Source organism: Mesoplodon mirus (genome assembly GCF_964341445.2).
Source record: "Mesoplodon mirus genome assembly, chromosome: 7".
Lineage (NCBI taxonomy): Eukaryota > Metazoa > Chordata > Mammalia > Artiodactyla > Ziphiidae > Mesoplodon > Mesoplodon mirus.
The window spans coordinates 140,337,924-140,350,623 of record NC_138983.1 but is presented as its reverse complement, the minus strand read 5'-3'; the positions used below and the strand labels follow the sequence as shown (position 1 = coordinate 140,350,623).

The 12,700-nt window shown below is 53.7% G+C and overlaps 2 protein-coding genes across 2 annotated transcripts in view; one reads left to right on the top strand and one right to left on the bottom strand.

Annotated features, from left to right (window-relative positions):
* The window catches only part of NCAPD3 (non-SMC condensin II complex subunit D3), a 60,616-nt gene extending 57,964 nt beyond the window's left edge, over positions 1-2,652 (top strand). Inside the window, exons 33-34 of the mRNA XM_082626854.1 lie at positions 1,881-2,070; positions 2,157-2,652. Coding sequence (XP_082482980.1) covers positions 1,881-2,070; positions 2,157-2,262 — 296 coding nt within the window. The 3' untranslated portion in view covers positions 2,263-2,652. The remainder of the gene's footprint in view (positions 1-1,880; positions 2,071-2,156) is intronic.
* An 846-nt stretch (positions 2,653-3,498) lies between these two features.
* The window catches only part of JAM3 (junctional adhesion molecule 3), a gene marked incomplete at its 5' end in the record, with an annotated part of 67,200 nt that continues 57,998 nt past the window's right edge, over positions 3,499-12,700 (bottom strand). The window contains 7 exons of the mRNA XM_082626402.1: positions 3,499-5,789; positions 6,060-6,114; positions 6,198-6,327; positions 7,584-7,683; positions 8,201-8,403; positions 8,820-8,972; positions 12,308-12,421. Coding sequence (XP_082482528.1) covers positions 5,754-5,789; positions 6,060-6,114; positions 6,198-6,327; positions 7,584-7,683; positions 8,201-8,403; positions 8,820-8,972; positions 12,308-12,421 — 791 coding nt within the window. The 3' untranslated portion in view covers positions 3,499-5,753. The remainder of the gene's footprint in view (positions 5,790-6,059; positions 6,115-6,197; positions 6,328-7,583; positions 7,684-8,200; positions 8,404-8,819; positions 8,973-12,307; positions 12,422-12,700) is intronic.

Here is a 12,700-nt window from a genome sequence, read left to right as displayed (position 1 = left end):
GTCCGGGGGTGCTGTCCGGGCCTGGATGGCGAGGGCTGCAAGCCGGCGGGACGAGAGGTCAGGTGGGTGGCCGAGCTGGGCAAGGACTTGGGTGCTCCTGCTCCGGCCCCACTGCTCTCTCAGCGCTGGCCCTAGGCCTTGTTATAGGAGGAGCGGAATGAGCCGTTCCGCATGATGTTGAGGCCTCAGGGCGTTGGGCCATCGTGCAGTCGTGCTCCGTCAGCAGGCACTTACTGGGCACCTGCTGTTTTCTTGCGCCTTGCCTGGTGGTTCTGTTACCTGTGAGCTCTTAGAATGCTTAACAGGTTAGAGGTGATTTTCATCCAAGTCGTCCTTTGAAGGGAGATTAATGGATGAACAGAACTCCTACCCCATCCGTCCCCAGGTGATGCCTGAATCGTGACAGCTTTTGTCATGAAGAGCAGGGGTAATTTGGGCTCCTGTATGTCGAACGGGTCTAATGTTATATATGTAAAAAGTCACCCTTTTTCAAGCAGAAGAGTGCGGTGTATGCTCTGTGCTCCTGTCCTGGGCGGTTTGGTGCCAGATGCTGTGGGAGGGAGTGCATTTCCCGTCCCCTGCTTGTCCCCCAGTCAGTCCCTGCTCTGTCCTGGCCGCACGTGCCCCTCACAGGGGGCCCGGCTGCTGCCATTCGGATTTGCACTGGAAGTGAGACTACTTCTCGAGTCTCTTGAATGTAAAATTCCTGGGGCTTTCTCCTCACACTGAACCAGAAAGGAATGCTGGAAGGTTTCCTCCTAGCTCTCCCTCCTCTGAGAATTATCAGATAAGAAGCCTACGTTCTGCCTTCTCTGGTTTATATACCGGTTCTATCACCACTTCTCAGGTGGGGTGACCATGGGGAAGTGGTCTCAGCTGCACTCGGTGTGGACATGGCATTTCTGCTGAGTGGAAATGAGGGATTTTCAGAGCCAGATTTTAACTGAAAATGGGGGGAGGTGGGGGGTAGCAAGTCCCTCTTAGGCTGTAAGTCGGTGGCGAAGGTGCTGCCGCCTGGACGCGCCAGGCTGTGCGGGGAGGGGGCTCGGAGCCCCTGGGGGCCCAGGGTCTGGACAGCAGCGGTCGAAACATACCCTGCTGCTGCCTGTTAAGGGAGCGCGAGAGGCTCCTGGGCCCACGGCACCACGGATGCACTGACGCTAGCCAGCCACGGCACGGGGGATGCCCAGAGCCTGGCCGTCGTGGCGCGTGCGGTGACAGCGTGCCTACCGGGTACGAGGTGGGGGCGTCTCGGGGGCAGTGGGGGCCAGGCCCCCTGAGCACGGAGCCACCGGGGTGCACACACGGATCTGGGCAGATTTGCCTCTGGCGAGGGGGACCCAGGTAGTAAACGACAGACGTGGTTCGGTGTTTTCAGCACTTACCTTGTACCGAGTACTGTGTTAAGGACTTAACACAAGTGATCTCATTCAAACCTGGCAGTCCTTCTCAGGGGGTGCATGTGTTTCCCCTTTAGAGATTAAGAAACTCAAGGCTCCCAGAGTAGCTCACACAACTGGTGGGACGCAGAGCCCAAGTCTGACCAAGGTGGCAGGCGAGGGGACATGCGGGGTAGCAGCAGGGCTGCAGTGACCAGAGAGAGGGAGGGGGGGAGCAGGGCAGCTTCTCCAGGGACTCTGGAGCGGTGACAGGAAGAGCGGGGGGTCTGAGCTGCGGGCGGGGCCTCAGGCTGTGCGCGCAGGTGCTCGGAGGGCGGTCAGGCCAGCAGTCTGGTCCTGCGGGGTGACCCGATGACAGAGGCCAGGCTTGGGCACCGCATGGGCCTGGGTGGACCCGCAGCAAGACCCGCATCTGACCCTGCTCAGTTTCTCTCCCTGAAGGCCTTCGCTAACCCTCCACTGACTCTCCCCTCCACCCAGGGACCATCCAGAATGTCACGTTTGGTGTGGGACTCAGCTACATCAGCTCACCCCGGACACCCTTTCCCGTCAGAGGCCACTCCCCGCCGGCCAGGTCCTCGAGCCATGCCGGCACCCCAGGAAGTCTGGGGGTGTCGGAGGCCCCGGGCCAGGGGGACAACGTACTTTGTCTGTCGCTGCCCGACATGCCGTAAGTTCCCCAGCCCCCACCCAGAGGTGTTCCCGTTGGGGGGCGGGGGGCTGTCCCACCCCAGGTGACACGCCTATTCCCCCCAGGCCCCCGCAGCCCCCGCAGTGGAACGTGACATCTCCCGCCAGAGGAAAGGACAGCACAGCCCCCAGGAGGTCACGCCGCAAGGCCCCCCTGAAAACAGCCAACTGACCACTGTGCCCCTGGCCCCAGACGCTTCCACTGTGAGCAAAGGGCTTGCCTGTGAGTCCAGCACCGCCCGGCTTTTCACCTGTGTGGTTGGTCAACCTTTTCAATTTCTCCTTATGAAATACCTGGTTAAAAAGTGTAAAATACTAGAGAAATGCCTTAGGCATTTAATACTGTAACTTTACTCCAGACAGAAGGAGGCTGCCAGAGGGCGGCTTCCCACTCGCTTCTCCAGGGACCCTTGCTGGACTGGAGGTCCTGCTCTTGCAGAAAGGCCTCCTTCCCAGCTTCTCCCCACCGTGGTTTGTGACCCTCTTTTCCCGACTTCAGCCAACCTCTGTCATGTGCTAATTGTGTGCAATAAACGGAGAGATTTGTGAATTTAAAAAAAAACTTTGAAAATATCCAGTCCCTTCTCATAAGCGCTGTTGTGGTCCTTAAAGAACACAGTCCTTGAGCTTTCTCTTCTGTAAGTCAAGCTTCTGTTAGCTGGTTTCAGTTCCTTATACTAAGTACATAGTTTCCCATATCTGATGTCAAAATCTTGATTGTAATATTTTTTCTATTCTTATTTATAAATTGCAGACTTTTAAAGCTTTTTCAAATGAATAAAAGTTAAGTATGAGTACAGCCTTCGAGTGTTTTTAGCACAGGGCTTTTATCGGTCGTCACTTAATTGACGTAAAGTGTTGAAGAACCCAAATCTTCCCCGTTAGGGAAAAAGGACTCAATCTGTCTTTAACGTCCAGGTCCTCTGCCCCTGCCTCTGTCTGTTTCCTCACAGCAGACATCTTAGCATAGACTACAAGTCTCTGCTTAAGAAAACCCTCTGTGTTCCTTACCCGGAGCAACAGCTGCGCTGATGATATGCACGTAGTCCGCTAAGGGCTGTTCCCGCGGGAGAGTGGCCTTAGGTTCCTCTGTTGGCGCCATCAGGTAACCTTAAAATACTTGTATGTGCGTGTTTTGTCCAAGAATGACCAGAAAGAAATTTGGTTGGTCCACGTCTTAATCCCAGTTCTACAGAAGTAAAAGCACAGGGTTGCTGTTTGCGTGTCCTGCACGTGACGGGGTGGTTGGATGAGAGGGTGGATGTCCCCCCCAGCTCCCATGTGTGTTGACATGCATGCACGGAGTCAGTCACAGGGCTGCCCCTAAGCGAACACCCTCACCTCCGTCCAGCGCTTCAAACCTAGGGCCGTGCCTGACACGACACAGGAAGGAGAGAAATGAAGAGACCAAGCTGCTTTTTTTTTTAGAAGCTTTTATAAATGAGGTTTAAGAAATACCAACTCACGGGTGTGTTAGTAGCACAGGTCTGTGGCACTGTGTACAGCTGCAGCCACACAAAGGCCCCAGCAGCCCATGTGGCCTCGCGTCTCCAGAAACGTTTACATCTTAAAATCACTCGATGCTCCTTTTCTGTCTGCGTTTTTACAGTGATGGGCAGCAACCTCCCAGACCCCACACTCACTCATCTCTCCTCCGTCAGAGCCAGGTCACGTGGCACCGGGGTGGAGGTTTTAGGGTACAAGAAGACTACCCCATCACTATGACAACTGAGGAGGAGGCTGGAGCTGCCCCCACAGGCGGAAGGGCCCTACCCTTCTCCACCCAGGGGAGCTGAGGATGAAGGGACAGTCTTAGGTCTGCGCTCAAGACACAGATGGTGGAAGACGTCAGGCACCCCAGCGTGACGAGGTGCTGCCCCCTGCTGCTGCAAATACTCCATGACAGAGTGTTCACACGACTCAGAAAAGAAAGGGCAACGGAAGTCTCGAGTATTCAAGTAAGACACTGAAAGTTTCATCCCAAGATGACTGTGTTCTTCTACATAAAAACCATCCTGTAACACAGAGTCAGAGGCACCCTTCTGAGAAGCTCCTTGCTCCCGAGGGCTTCACACTGAGTTAACATAGCAGCGTGTCTGAGGCTGAGAACAAAGGGTGCTGTTCCCGACGCCCCCACAAAGCAGGCAGCATGCGGGGCACGATCAGGAAGTTGCCTTTGACTCAGGCACACACTTTGCCCATCGTCAGTCGGACCGTCGCTGGCCGCCCTTCCTGCTGTTCTTCAGAGGCTGGCCTCGCGGCCCTGCAGAACAGCTTCCTGCGAGGCGAGACAGAACCTGCGCTGTCTTTATGGCGAAGAGGGACAGTGGGGTTCATTGTCTTTAAAAATATATAAATGTAGTTAACAGATTTGATTTCAAAACTGCCTTTGGCCCTGGACCGTCGTATGAACTACACAAGTAAGTAAAATGAATTTAAAAGCCAGACAGCAGGGCTGCTGTTTCCTGAGCCATCTTCAGCCAAAAACCTCTGTCCCAGGGAAGCCAGGCTGGGGTGCCACACCAAGGACCCCGCCCTTGCCGCCGTCCTGGGTTGACTCACATGGTATGTGAATGGCGCCCTTAGTTAGGGCTGATCCACGCACGGCCAGCGTTGGGGTGTCGGACAAGGGTGGGCGGTCTGGCCTGGAGTCAGGAGCCAACACCACTCCGAGCAGGTGTGCGGCCCGACCCCAGGCACCAACCAGCACGGTCTGTGGCAGAGGTGGTCTGAGTAGCCCAAGGAAGAGGCAGCTTGAAGCCAACCCGAAAGCCCCTCATGTCTCTTCTGGAGAGACGCAAACAGACCAAGACAATACTCAGCTGGAATTTTCTTAAAGGTTTCCTAAGCACAAGGAACACTCAGGGGTGTTTCCAATCGAACAGGAGCAGCTTCAGCTCCTGCCTTAAGTTGAACTTTTAAAAAAAGAGGTTATTTAACATTGTATGACAACTCATTTACAGTTTAAATAGAAATTTTCAATAATCAAAATACATCTTTAGCAAAAATTTAGAATGTAAAATTTTACAAAATACCCATAGAAAAGCAGAACATAGTATCAGTACCATTTCAGATTTAGCGTAAGATGAAGGTCTTCCTTCAACACTGGGACCCTCCATGGATGAGCAGGGTTCCTACAGGTAAGAAGATTCCCTCCTTCTAACAAGCAATTTACCTTCCTGATTTGGACTGTTGTTATAAAATGCTGACCCAAAAAGATTCCCCAAGATGGACACTAGGACAGTGACAGCAAAGCCTCAGGATGAAGTGGCCTGACCACTTGGCCCCTGGCTCACAGGCCACCGTGAAGCCAGGTCACTGCAGCTGAGGCTCGTGCCTTGACCCCCTCTGCCAGCCCCACCTGCCACGGAGCACATCACCGCGCCTCCCGGGCCCCTGGCACCCGCCCTGAGGCCACCCAGACCCTGATGGGGTCGGCCTCGAGAACCCGGTCACTTTTTGGCCTTGTGACTGTGCCCATCTTGAGGAAAACTCTTTTACTCGTGTGGCTTGTTAAAAGGTAAGAAAGGAGTAGCGGTCAACTTTGGCCAAAACAAAAAGCTTTCGTGTGCAGGTCCAGCCCCGTCTGGCTTCCCTCGCGGGGCTGCTCCCAGCAGGGTCCCCTGTGGAGGTATCCACGTGTGCGTGCGGCCGTGCTGCCATCTAGATCACGAACGAGGACTTGTGTCTGAAGTCACCCTGCAAGGCCAACACCGGGTTAGAGGGCAGCCCGTGGCCACGCAGGGCCCAGCGTGTGGTGGGAAGGGAGCCTGACGTAGCTTCCCCACAGCATGCTCTGAGAAGAGGCCACAAGGCCTGTGGACTGAGTGCCCTGCGAGCGCACAGCCAGGGGAAGGGCTAAGGGCTTGCGCTTCGGACGTGACTCCGAAATCTCTTCTACGGACCTGCTTGGTTCTCGGGAATATCATCTTCCCTGCTCGGGACGCTGCAGCCTCTAGGCTGCCTTACCTCCTCGTCCGTCCTGATGTAGTTAACTCCATCCGGCTTCCCTGGGTTCTTGTAGCTGAAACGGGAGGGGGAGCCAAGTGACCACCGCTGGACCACAGAAATGCCCACTGGAACTTTGTTCATGTAGGACAGGCTCACCTTTCCCCGTTCTGCTTATTGTTGATGAAGTAGCCCCGTCTGTAGGCACAGCAGATGCCCACTGTGATCAGGGCCAGTACAGTCAGGACAACCAGGACTCCCCCAATGATCCCGCCGATGTTGAGGTCATCTGGAGAAGAGAAGGGGTCAGAAGACGCGGCCTGCGGCCCCTGCCCCTCCCAGCCCGGAGCACCTCCGCCCACAGGCCATGACACCCACCTGCTGCATCAAAGCCGCGGGGCATTGCCTGCGGGGCATAACAGTCCTCTGGGGACATTATTACCGGACGACATGGTTACACCACAAAGACAGCTAGGAGCCAGAGTCCCAAGGAAGAAACAACTCCGCAATTTCTAGGGCTGCCCTCTGCTGCGGATTGTTTTTAAAGGGGCAAATACAAGTTGCAAACATGGCCTCGCGGCCACCAGCCATCCTACGGGAAACCCTCAGTTGCGTTCTCTCGTTTCAGTATGGGGCCCTAAAAATGCAACAGAAACTACACGGGGTGTAGCGACCAAAGCCATCTAACTCAGAAGCTGCTGAAATTCTCCCTCGTCTAGTACAGTGTTCTTGAATGTGAGTGCACTCTTTTTTTTTTTTTTTTTGGCGGTACGCGGGCCTCTCACTGTTGTGGCCTCTCCCGTTGTGGAGCACAGGCTCCGGACGCGCAGGCTCAGCGGCCATGGCTCACAGGCCCAGCCACTCCGCGGCATGTGGGATCCTCCCGGACCGGGGCACGAACCCGCGTCCCCTGCACCGGCAGGCAGACTCTCAACCACTGCGCCACCTGGGAAGCCCTGAGTGCACTCTTATTTAAAAATAAGTCCATTTTAAATTTTGATTTCATAACATCAGTTCCCAAGCTCTATGCGTAGAGTCCAGAGGTCTGGGGCAAAGCCCAGGAATCTTCCTCCTGCCGAGCAGCTTCCCAAATCCAGCTAGGAGAGTCGCCTGGAGGCTGACTCCACAGGTGAGGGTGGGCCCTGAAATCTAACCCCGTCCTGCCCTCAACCCACCCCCCTTAGAGCCAACACCCCCAGAGAAAGAAGCACCCAAACAGGGTAGAATTACTGGGGCTAAACCCTGGGTTTCAGCTTACTGCAAAACGGTTAAACTTGATACATTTCTGGAGAACCTTGTGTCTCAATAATTCTATCAGTTACCAAAGAAATGGAGTTCATGAAACATCATTAAGAGTTACATGATGAGGAGAGGACCTGCGTGTCCGTCCTTCAGCTGCTCCTTGGTGCGTCCTCGCCTCCTCCCACCGGACCCGGGTGGAGCCCGTGTGCCCGCGCAGGGGGGTCACGGCTGAGGGGCACCAGCAAGCGTGACCGTGCCATCCACCCACCGGCCTGCAGGGCAAGGCTCAGCAGAGACACTCACACACTTCCATGTCCTGCTCCTCGCAGCGGGCCGAGCCCGCATCGTTGGACGCGATGCAGTAGTACTGGCCCGAGTCCTCCTTGTGGATGGCGCTGAACACCTGTTTGGGGACTGGGAGTGAACGGGGACCCGACAACAGGGCTCGGTGCACAGTGAGCCCCCTCCATGCCAGGGGCACCAGAGCCGGCGGGAGCCAGGCTTCACGTGCACGCGACTCCAACCCGCTGCCTCCTCACTCCGCACGTCAGGGTCGTCCACAAACATCTGTGCGTCTCTAGAAGGACTTTTTAAAGTTGTGCCCACGACACCACAACCGTGCTGAACGCAGCCAGCAGTTCCTCAACGTCAGACGTGCGGCCAGGGAGCAAGTCCCAGCTGCCTCCCGACTCTGCCCCGAGGACAGCACCGGCCAGGCCACCTACGCCCTCCTCAGCCACTGTCCCCCTTCGGCTCTGGGCCCCTTCCTTGGCCCCTTACAACTTTTCTGTCTAAAGGGAGGGCAGGGTCCACGGCATGCGGGGTTCAAAGCTGCCGTCTCGTAAAGTTTACTGTCTCTTAATAACCGCTCTTCCCACGACACAGACGTGCGCACCCGCCCCTCTTCAGAGAGACCTTACCAGAGTGCCCGTGTCAGGGTTGAAGAGGAAGGAGGAGTTTCGGAACCGGGGGTTGGCCCTGGAATCTGTGGGCAGCGGCACGTCGTTGCGGTACCAGCTGTAATGCGGCCGGGGGTAGCCCTCGCCCTCCTGGCAGGTCAGCGTGGCCGCCTTGCCCACAGGCACAGCCCTCGGCACCCTGCACACGGGGGGCACCGGCTTCACTGCAGGAGAAGCACAGCAGGGGTCACGGTCAGCAACAGGGCCCTGTTCTTGCCACAGCCCACAATAAACCTGCTCCAAAAACGAGACAGCCATCTGTGCTCCAGACACTGCGTCGCGGGCAGGCCTGCTCCCCTGCGGCTCACGCTGCCTGTGGTTGCCCCCGTAGGTGACCCCCCCCAGCGTTCCCAGTGCCTCCACCCCCTCTAGCAGGTGGACAGCAGAGGCAGAAGTTCCCCTTATCTCCTCACCTCCAACCCAAGGCAGGCAGCCTGAGCTTCCCCTTCCCCGCCCGGCCCCGCCCAGCACCGCATCCTCGGGGACATGACCGTAGAAACGAAGGAAGCAAGCTGGTCTTCTCCCCACAGGCAGGCGCGTGAGCCGAGGGCAGGGGCCACCACCCCATATGCACCCGCACCTTGCACAGTTAACTCGATGACAATCTCATCAATCTCCTTGCGGTCGTGCCGAGCAACCACCTCACAGCGGTAAAGGGCTGAGTCTGTCCGGGTCACGTTCCAGATCTTCAGAGAGGTTTTCCCCAGCAGTTCTGCACGGCCGGCCAGGTCTCCTGTACAGGAGAAGACAGGGCACTGAGGGGCTCTTTACAGACAGCTCTGCTGCTTGGAGGAGGAGGTTCCAGGGCCACCTCTGGTGCCTCAGCAGGAAAACTGCAACTGGCTCGTCTCCGTTCCTGTGAGAACGCTGAGCACCAAGGGAGCGCCTGGACTGTAAGAGGACGTGGCCATGTGTCTCTGTTGTTAAGGCAAGGGCCTCCTTTCCTTTTCATCATTCCCAGAAAGGGTTCCCATTAAAAGAGAAAACAAGTCAAACAACATTAAAAGACAAGCAGCATTCCACAAATGGTGCTGGGACAACTGGGTACCCACATGCAAGAGAATGACGTGGACCCCTACCTCACACCACACACCACACAAACCTTACTGCACAAGCTGAAACTGTGAAACCCTTAGGAAAAAACAGACATGAATAACCATGACCTTGGATTAGACAGTGATCTCTTAGGTCACTAAAAGCACAAGCCCACACACACACAAAGTTATATCAGCCTTCACGAGCCTTTCATAAAAAATTAAAAACTTTTCTGCTTCAAAGGACAGAAGCAAGTAAGACAATCCGCTGACCGGGAGAAAATCATATATCTGACCAAGGACTAGTACACAGAACATATGCAAATTCGCAATTCAACAAATAAACAACCTAATTAAAAATGGACAAAGGATTTGAATAGACATTTCTCCAGAAAGATAGACAAATAGCCAATAAGCACGTGAAAAGATTCTCAATATCATTAGCTGTCAGGGAAATGCAACTCAGAACCACAATGAGATACCACTTCACACCCCCTAGGATAACTGAAATCAAAACAATGGATAATCTCGAGCGTTACTGAGGATGTGGGGAAACACACAGCCAAGGGAATGTAAAATTGTCCAGCCACTGTGGAAAAGAGTTTGGCAGTTTCTTAAAAAACTAAACATGTGATACCATATGACCCCACAATTGTGCTCCTGTTCATTATCCCCAAGAAGTGAAAAATTACGTTTGCACAAAAACCTGTACAATGTTTATGAACATTATTGATAGTAGCCAAAACATGGAAACAACTCAAATGTACAGCAGTTGAAGAAATGCGGCATATCTATAATGGAATATTACTCATTGATATAAAGAAGAACAGGGACTTCCCTGGTGGTCTAGTGGTTAAGAATCCACCTTCCAATGCAGGGTACACGGGTTCAATCTCTGGTCAGGGAACTAAGATCCCACATGCCGTGGGGCAATTAAGCCTGTGTGCTCTAGAGCCCGTGCGCCACAACTAAAGATCCCACATGCAGCAATGAATATCCCGTGTGCTGCAACTAAGACCCGACAAGGCCAAATAAATAAAATTTAAAAAAAAAAGAACAAAGTACAGACACTTGCTACAACATGGATGAACCTTGAAAATGATACACTAAGTGAAAGAAGCCAGGACCAAATATTGTATGATTCCGTTTATAGGAAGCATCCAGAACAGGCAAATCCACAGAGACAAAGTGGATTAGTGGCTGCCAGGTTGGGGAAAGAGGGATGGACAAAGTTTCTTTTGGGGGTGGGGATGTGCTGGAATCTGACAGTGACGGCCACACGTCATTGCTGAATGTACTAACCACCAACTACACACTTCAAAACAGTGAGTTTTGGGCTTCCCTGGTGGCGCAGTGGTTGAGAGTCTGCCTGCCGGTGCAGGGGACACGGGTTCGTGCCCCGGTCCGGGAAGATCCCACATGCCGCGGAGCGGCTGGGCCCGTGAGCCATGGCCGCTGAGCCTGCGCGTCCGGAGCCTGTGCTCCGCAACAGGAGAGGCCACAACAGTGAGAGGCCCGCGTACCGCAAAAAAAAAAAAAAAAAAGAAAAAAAAAAAAAAACAGTGAGTTTCATGCTATGTGAATTACTGTGTCTCAATTAAAACATTTTTAAAGCATAAAGGACACAGTAACTCTTTCAAAGAAGCACAAAGAACCCGGGCACTGACAAATAGGGAAAGAGTTAGAAAAGAAAATGACACAAAAATTAGAAACGAATTTACTAAACCTGCTAATTGGTGACAAGTCTAGGAAGGATTTACCACACGTGATGGAAACAGCAAAATGCTTTTGATAAGAGAACGAACATTTCCGAAGGCGTTTTCTAGCGGGAAGGTTCATCATCCAGGCATCAGCAGGGGTCAGAACGTCCACCGTGTGGGAAACAAGTAAATGCAAACCCATCAGGCGCTGTTGGCACAGCCCTGCCCTAAGGCAAGGTCTCCCTCCAGGCCTCTTATTTTGTGTGGCAATTTCTGGGAAGAAACAGAAAGTTGCTTAAGAACATTCCCCGCTCGGTCAGGGCTTATCAAGAACAGCCTGATGAAGCTCCCAGAAAAAACCGATTTGATTCCTGAGAATAACATTGCCATCTCCTCGTAAATCAGAGGTGGGAGGATACTGGTGGGGAAACAGAACTGTTTTTAAGAGCCCATGACCCCTGATGATGTGGAGGACCTGAGGCAGAAAGGCCGTGACTTCAGGTTGATCTGCAAAGCCTCCACCCTTCCCTGAAACCCCCACTGTCACATTCTCAGAGGGATCGGGGCTGCCCGCCTCTGCAGCTGCGCTGACACTTCCATCCGCCTGCTGTCCCCCAGGGTGGCCCCCTCCCCCCATCACAACCCCTCGCCCCGTCCACACTACCCTGACCCCCTCCTGGCCTCTGCAGAAGAATCCTGAACTGGGCCCTGCTCTCAGCTGTGCCCACCACCAGACCCGTCTGCAAAGCAGCCACCCCCGTCTCTAAAGCATCAGTGGGACCACATCACGCCCCTCCTGAGGCCTTCCAAGCGCCATCCACCTCGTGTCCACCCTCCCCTGCTGGGCCGAGAGCCGGCGGTCCCTCCAAGAAGCTCCCTGCGCTTCCATGTCTTTCTACCCTACGTGCTCCTGGCCCAGCGCCTCCCTGCAGCCCCTACCCTGCCCTCCCACGTGGTGTGCTCGGCACCCAGGTGTGTACAGTGGGCGCTGCTGTCCCCCTGCTGTTCCATACTGTCCTACTGATGAAGTCACTTATAAAGTCGTGGGTCACGACAGGGAGATGGCCTCGGAGAATGTTCACTCAGATACCTCAAAGCTATGCTGCGTGTGGACTAAAATCCTAACTGATGAAGTGATATTTACTGAAGCAGGGTCACAGGTGCAGGGAGGTTCCATACACTATTCTCACTACTTTTGCATGTTGACTTTTCCATATGTAAAACAAGACAGAACACCAATCCTGGCTACAGATGCAGGTCCAGTTAGAGCAAAGTCTTGGCCACAAGTGCATGCCTGGGCCTTCTGTACAAACGAGAGGACCACAGGATCATACCCTGAATTTTGTTGTCAAAAAACACATATGTGGTTTGTTCATCTTGGATTTTCTTCCACTCAATCCTGGGGTCATTTGTCTGTGAATCCGTAATGATACAAGACAGTTCCACACCTAAGGAGCGAGGGAAAAAAGATAACTGTCAGTGAATGTGGAACAATTTTAGGTTCACTTGTATACCCAGACCCTGGCAAGCTATATGTATATTTAGGTCTGTCATATAGATTAAAAATCTAGCTAGCTCCAGGCTCCAAGAGACTTTAGTTTTAGCCAGAAAAAGAATACAGATGATTAGCAAAGACTTGTATTAAAGAGAGTACACGTTCCCCCTAATACTCTGCTTGTATATAAGAACGTTCTTGGTGGTGTAAACGCAAAGCCAGTCCAGGAATC